Consider the following 7519-nt stretch of genomic DNA (forward strand, 5'->3'; position numbering starts at 1 on the left):
TCCCTCCAAATAATGTGGAATCCTATTATCCTTTCTATGTTATACTTTTCCAATGTGAATGAGAATTTCCATATGTTATATGATATACAACACTTTAAAAATCATACGCACTCCCCAGTTTCAGGCGGCCCGGGGAAGCTTTAAAACGTACAGTTCTGAATCAAGGCAAGCTGTAATCAAGGCAAGCTGTAGAGGAGAGAATCAACAAATTCCTTGGCCTTCATTTTCAATTTTCTTACTTTTTTTTTTTTTTTTTGGATGAATAGAAATAGAGGAGAAAAGGATCTTGAGTCTAATTGTGATGATTAAAGGCCAAAAAATAAGAAAAACCATCTAACCCCTTCACTAGTGCCATCCACTCAGAAAAGCTAATTGACAGAACCGAAGCAAGATTACGAGGGCAGAAAGCCAGGATCACAAAAACTCCAACAAAATGTGGCGTTTTCCATGGCAGCTTCTTGATAATCTGAATAATTTGAGCGAAATTTTCTGCAGTTCAGGCAAAACACCATTTTTCCTTGCATTTCACATTTACAGAAGGCACAGATTTCAATGGCCAAAACATATTTTCTAACAAGTAGACAGCAAAAAATATAATGATATCTTTAATCCTCGAAGCCTTCTCTTTCCATGTACTCTTTATTGTTCAGATGAAAACTTATGCATATCGTAAAATAGGTTTTATCTGCCAAAAAATTTCAGAACATAGAAACTATCTTTATCCGTCTGCAAAGCTCCACATCACTGGTTTACAACAGAAGTATTTTAGGAGAGAGATTGTGTACATTCAGTTACAAAAGAGAGAAGCTCTGACGAAAATCTCTAGAAGATTGGCCAAGAAAAACTCTTACATGAACATCAAAACGGGCAATTTTGTTGTCGAAATAAATAAGCTACGACTGAAACTAGTAAGATGAGCATTGCAATAGAAACATGCTTAAAGTTCAGGACTCCTGCATCTATTCTCCTCACTGTCTCGAGCTCCGATGTAATATCTGCCGACCTCACTTTAGTCTTACCAATAGATGCATTTTTCAAAGTCTTGTCACACTGGAAACAAACAAATATGGAGGCCACAATTCAGAACAACTAAATTCAATTTCCCAAACTTATGAAGGTGGAGTGCTGGTTACTAATTTTAACTGTGCTAGCATATGCTACAAAACCTTGTTAAAACGTATCTGTTAAAATTCAATATCGGTTAAATTGTATGCTACAAGCCCTTCCTATGTTTCCTTTTTCTACTCAAAGTTTTCTTCCAACGTTCGATTCAACATGTATCTAATACAAGTGTCCAGAAGTATAGCATAAGATTCTACATTTCAAAATCTTAATTTCAAACTCAATGAAAGTTTCTGATGCATATTTAGTGTTTGAGAGGTACCGGTCTCCAATACAGATGATACAGATATGTATCCCTTATAGAAGTATCCACACTACTATTAGAACCTCAATGCCTGTCCTTTAGTAACGAGTTATGATATAACTAACCATGACTATGTGATCGTTGAGGCAGTTAGCAGATCAAGTCTTTATTTTAAATAAGATCCCTTGACAACAAGAGGGGAGTTTTCAAGCATCAATAAAGTGAGTCGCCGTCAGAAGTGTGTATATATATATATATTTTTTTTGATAATTAAGTGTGTGTATATATATATAAGCAGGAAGTGCTTACCTCAGAACCAGTGGGCGGCAACTCAGATATTTCTTCAGTACTTCCTCTTGCACTAGTAACAGCAGCCAAATCATGCTCGGGAAATGAGAATTCTTTAATGTTTTCTACAGTGTCATGGCCAATAGTTACAGATGGATCCCTGTTCATATGCTGTAACTTTACCAGCAAGATTTGGTTCTCCATCGCCAATGAAGTTAGCTGCACATAATACACGAAACATCTTTTGAATCAACAGAAGCAATGCTGAGTTTGGGTTAACCCCATTTTATTTTTACCAGCTCAGTTGGCCAGCCCCATATTTACACAGTTATTCAACCTTTGCTATTAATTAAATTGACTCAGGGAAAATATCATAGTTTAATAAAATCTTTATGTGGATATCAAACTGTAAGTATCTTTCCACCTACTTGATTCATGTGTGGAAACCCTATACAGTGCTATCAAGGCTTTTCTATGTTGGGTTGAGGTGGGATAAAATTCAGACATCTTTTAACGTGAAAAATCAAATCACACGTGTAATTGGTCAATACCTGCTTACGAAGGCGCTCTCTTTCAATTGCCAGTTGCATGACCAAATCTGTAATAACTTTGGTTCGGATACCTATGTCCTTTGCAGTTGCAATTTTCATTTCCTGAGCTTGATGCAAAGATGCCTCCAAGCTTTCCAGTCTGCCTCTCAAAAAGCTCAGTTCCTCGTTTAGCTCCGCATTAGATTCAGATAATAGGATACACTTCTCCTCAGCAGAATCGGCCCGAATTTCAGCTTTTGAAACCTTCAACTTCAGGTCCTTTATCAAATTCTCCATGTCTCCAATTGCTGAATACAACATGATTTGCTTCTCCTGACTAGCTTCAGCAGATGCTACTGCATACTGTAGCTGAATATCAGATTCTCTTAATTGTCTCTCGAGTAAATTCACCTTCTCAGAGATATTACCACTGCCTTTAAGAAGACGCAGTTGATCATTAAGATCCACATTGGTCTCCTCTAATAATTTGCACTTGGCTTCGGCACTTTCAGCCCTATTTTCTGCTTCAGATATATTTTCTTTCAGACCCATGCTAACATTTTCCGTTTCACCGATTTTAGAAGTCAGAACGTTATGCTGCACCTGACTTTCATCTGCAGAGACCTTCGCATTCAGCAGCCCAAACTTTGACTCTTTAAGCTGATTCTCAAGTGAACTCAAAGCCTCTCTCAAAGTGGATGCCTCAGAATTGGAAAGAATTAATTTATCTTCAGCTTCCTTCAAGCAGACCTTTAAGCTATTTGTCTGAGCTAAGAGAAAGTCATTGAGGTCTGCACTACTGGTCTTGAGCTTGTGAAAATCAGTTTCTTTGGCTTTCAACTGCTCAGTAGAGTGTTCAAGCTTTGATCTTAGCTCAGCTTCTCGCTTAAATGCACCATTCAAACTGAACTGACAAATCTGGAGTCGACCCAACAGTTCTTTTGAAACTCCCATAAGGACCTCTGATGCATTATCTGTCTGAAAACATCTCTTCCACACATCTGCTGCTTCTTCCTCTAGGTAAAATACTTCTTGTTCTGAAGAATTTAGCCTCAGTTTCAGTTCTTCTTCGATTTGTCTTGAGTCAGTCAACTTCTTCTCAAGATCAATCTCTCTAGCCAAAGATTTTTCGAGCATCCTCAGGATATGTCTTTGTTGGTCAGCAGTTTGCATTTTTATCTTTGCATTCGTATTCAACAATTCATCATCCTCTTGACAGTCCCCACCTTTATCACCAATAACTGTCAACATGTACGCATTGGAAAGTGAGATACCAACATAATAATTAAATAATTTTCTCATCTAGTATTGAACTAACTTATGCCTGCATCAAAGAGCAAAACAATTGAAAAAACAAATTATCATCTGTCACACATCTTTATCAGGAAGAGCAGAATCGTTTTCATGAAAACGATCTGAATGCGTTCAGTTGGCACATACAGCTCCTAAACTCAAAGAAACTGCTTTTCAAAGTTTTTTACAAGTTAATTTCGCATATCTGTGGAACAAACAAATCTGTCCCATTCAGTTATCTACAGCTGCATCCCATATTATGACCATTGAATCATGATGACCCAGGTTATTTGTGTTATTAGAAACTAGATTTACTTTCTATATAGCTTACAATTGCCATCTCGAATAGAACATGACAAGATCCTTTGGAACTTGGCAGATTGCGTCCTAATTTCAGAGACCTGATCTCGGGATTGCTTCAAAGATTGTTCAGCATCACGCAACTTTCCTTCCATTTCCATGAAAGTTTCTCCCAAGTGCTTGAATGAGAATACAATCTCACAGGCGGTGATAACATCTGCTTCAAGAGTAGCTGTGAATTTGTCCAGTTCTCTCGCCTCCGAGTCTAAAATTCCAGATAAGAGATCAAATTCCAAAGCCTTTCCAATAGAATCACCCGACATATGTTCTTCAAGCGAAGCAAAGGCTTCAAAGTCACTTTCCCTGGTTGCCACATGCATCACAAGAACACTTAGGTTAACCAACTTTTCAGAATAGCATGCTAACATCAATTCCACTCTTGTTAGAACCTCGCCAGCATTTCCTAATTCTCCGATGATCTCTCCATTAGAAGTGATCCCTTCAAGTAAGTCAACCCTAATTGACTCTGCCTCTAGATCACTAGTCTCAAAACCATCAACAGATGTAGTTGCTTCACAAACAGCATCAGTTTCCATTTCAACCGTCCAGTTATTCTACCGTTCTTTAAACCTGGAAAAAAAACTACCAAAAATACAGATAAATTTAAGTTAGAACAAGTTTTGAGAGGAAATAACAGTAGACGAATAGAATATTAAGAAAATAAACTTCAGATAAAATGGCACCTCCCCCTAAAAGCATGGGAAACGGGCCTTGAGCAAGATAATGGATTCAAGACCTATTGGGTTAGTGTTTTACTTACCCGTGAAAAAATTGTCAACTCTAAACTTACTGAGTATCTTACTGAAAGATAACTAAAACCCCTATAACAGTATATGAGCAGTCGCTAAAAATCCAGTCCATCCTTCAATAAGTTAAACCAAAGCTCCCGCTATAACCTCAAGCGCAGGAAACACAAACAAGTAAGCCATTTATATGTCTCAAACCAACGCAAATACTCTCATAAAATTCACAAACTAACTGTCATTAAAATTCTAAAGAACCAGAACATGATGTTCGATAGACCAACAAAAATACCTGAGAAATTTAAAAAGAACCAGAAGAAAATGAATAATCCAAAACACCCATAAAAAACGCTTGAAGGTAATCCCATGAAGGTTCGGTGATTCATAACGCCACATCATCTGAGTAATTCTGTTGCCATAAAAATGCCTTTTTAAAGCTAATAAACATCCAAAAGAGGCAAAATTTTGAAAGACCCAGATCAAGAATTTCCCATAAATTTCAACAACAAAATTTCCATGTCAGAATCCGGCAATGTTCCAAAAATAGAAACTTCAAAGTGCCAACCTCATGATACAAACACATACAACGAAATATTGGAGAGATAAAAAAAAAAAATCACCCTTGTTTCTTTTCCGGCATATCAGAGAAGAAACGTAAGAACATTAATAAGAAAACAGAAGTATACCCAAGGAAAGAGCCCGAGAACAGAAGAAGGAACTGTCGGGGAGGAAAAAGACGGTGAGATTCTTTTTTCCAAGGAGTTCATTGATTCGAGACAATATGTTCCCATTGAATTACTTATATGAAGTTCTAATTTACCGTTGTTTAAGGCGACTAGCTTCGACGTTATAACTCTCAATGAAGAATTTTTCAACCCATATCTTCTAATTTCTAAAAGCAGATAAATTTAGCGTTTGGTAATCGGTGGTTTCTTTAAAAATAGAAAAGAATTATTGTAAAATTGGTCGAGTTGGATCCAATTCCTTTAGAACAGAACACGTTGAGATTTGAAACATGTGTCCCAATTTCTTCTCAAAATGTCCTATCCATTCGGGAGAAAAAAACTAAACAAAAATCTCAATCACATCGTGTTAAGTTATACTTGTTTAGATTCAGAAATCATCTCATCTCATTTCATCTCACTATCTAAACCAGTTCAAAACTCTAGCTGAATCTATTATAATTTACATCCAATAGTCGGTTTGGAGTACACAAGAGTTTCTTTTGTCCAACTTTCTAAAAAAATGAGGAATAATTTTTATTAATATTAAACTGCTCGAGATTTTTATAAATAAAAACGTTTTTGTTTATTTTAAATTTTATTGTTTTAAATTTAGAATGTTTTTCAATTCATCTATGAAGTCATTTTAAATGTTTCCGGTGTGATTAAATATGATAAAAGTTCAGAAAGGAAAAAAAATAATGTCATTCCTAAATGTTTCATTATGGATACAGATGACCTTACACTTTTGCAGTTAGCATTGGAAATGTATTGCCTTTTTATTATTTCATCAACTTGGTGTACCACTAATTATTAAATGCTGGCCTTAGGAGTATCAGTCCTGGAAATGTTCTAGCCTTGATGCTGTAAAATGACATGAAGTTTCCGATTGAGCATTTTGAATGGGATATGTAAAATTTATATTTTTGTAAAATTTAAATGAAAATAGCTTAATATAATGTATTTTATAATTAATATTCAGTTTGTTATAATACTATTTCTACTCTTGATCTATTTTTTATTTTATTTTAAATGAATAAAATATATTACAAATTATAATATTTAAATAATATAAAAAAATAGATAAGATGATGTATGTTATATTGTAAAAATTAATATATAAAATTAAAAAATTAAATTTTAATAATATATTTTAAATAATAAGATGAATCTATTGGGAGTGCTAGATCTGTAGCGATCGATAGGGCTAGCTAGACGACGCGTGTAGATAAAAGTCACTCGTATATATGGTTGTGTCCAACTCAGCAAGTGAAAGTCACTCTCAAAAGCATTACATCAAACGTCTAATCCGCGTCCAAATGAATACACAGTCCTTTGGACGACGACCTCCCACCACCATCCGCTGCATAAACTTTCTTCGTAATTCATATCGTCCAAACACCTCTGCAACAAGTAGGTGCAAGTGCAACCACAGCCCCATGTTTATTCTAACGTATCGTTTGGATTCGAATATGAGTTAAGATAAATTATAAATATTAATAAATAAGAGTTAAGATAAATTAAGATAAATTATAAATATTAATAAAATAAGTTATGAATAATAATAAAATTTATGAGTTAAAGTTATTGAATAGTAATAAATAATAATGAAATTAGTTAAAATGAATTAAAATAGACTGTGAATACAAATGAAGCAGAGTTAAGTCGCACGATCATACAAGTTTCAATAATTATATTTAAAAAAATTAAAGTTATAATAATATAATGTTTAAAATAATTTTATTTTATTTTATTCTCATTTATTAATAGAATTATACACGCAGTTTTCAATCAAAACTGTAAATAATTTTTTTTTTATTCTAAAATATTATCACATTAATCTCATTTAGTTAATTTATGCCATTTTGGGTCCATGGTTGAGAGCGACGTTTGTTAGGGACCCCGGTCTAGTCCCTAAACACTTGCCTTGCTAAGCCAATAGTAACCTTGAGATGACCGAGTCCAAGTCCTTCTCTTGCTTGGTCCACGTCCAATGTAGGTCAAGATGACCAATGTGTCAATGGGAGAAGATGTATTTCGGCTAGAATTGGTAAATGATATTAAGATTGGATGATGTAAGTGTAGGGTTGGATGATGGGTGATGCACGGCCATGAGGTATGGTAGGGTTTCCCGAATTGGCAAAAGGGTAATGGCGGCTAGGGTTTATCAAATTAGGAAGGTAGTTGGCGGCTAGGGTTAGCTCAATATGGAATGTA

At 35.0% G+C, this 7519-nt stretch overlaps 1 protein-coding gene across 6 annotated transcripts; it reads right to left on the reverse strand.

The window, feature by feature from the left end:
• Positions 1–604: 604 nt before the first annotated feature.
• On the reverse strand, positions 605–5428 carry LOC108988186 (WPP domain-interacting tail-anchored protein 1-like). 6 transcript variants are annotated; one of them, XM_035692407.1, is made up of 6 exons: positions 5267–5428; positions 4598–4726; positions 3809–4419; positions 2206–3425; positions 1676–1873; positions 605–1050 (listed from the first exon to the last, which is right to left on the reverse strand). In XM_035692407.1, exons 3-6 carry the CDS (start codon positions 4371–4373, stop codon positions 859–861), a joined length of 2175 nt encoding a protein of 724 aa, XP_035548300.1. In that variant the 5' UTR covers positions 4374–4419; positions 4598–4726; positions 5267–5428; the 3' UTR covers positions 605–858. The 6 variants fall into 6 exon arrangements, with proteins under 6 accessions (XP_035548300.1, XP_035548289.1, XP_018816882.1 ...); XM_035692396.1 differs by having other exon boundaries at positions 4598–4989; XM_018961337.2 differs by lacking the exon at positions 5267–5428 and adding an exon at positions 4873–5169.
• Between the last annotated feature and the right edge of the window lie 2091 nt (positions 5429–7519).

The sequence above is a fragment of the Juglans regia genome, chromosome 1 (assembly GCF_001411555.2).
Source record: "Juglans regia cultivar Chandler chromosome 1, Walnut 2.0, whole genome shotgun sequence".
Taxonomy (NCBI): domain Eukaryota; kingdom Viridiplantae; phylum Streptophyta; class Magnoliopsida; order Fagales; family Juglandaceae; genus Juglans; species Juglans regia.

Bases quoted from the DNA above. Each gene is read 5' to 3' on its own strand.
- LOC108988186 (XM_018961336.2), bottom strand. From the start codon at position 4,373: ATGGAAACTGATGCTGTTTGTGAAGCAACTACATCTGTTGATGGTTTT. The intron at 1,874-2,205 runs GTATTGACCAAT...TATTATGTGCAG, and splicing joins GAGAGCGCCTTCGTAAGCAG to CTAACTTCATTGGCGATGGA. The intron at 1,051-1,675 runs GTAAGCACTTCC...GTTTGTTTCCAG, and splicing joins TGCCGCCCACTGGTTCTGAG to TGTGACAAGACTTTGAAAAA.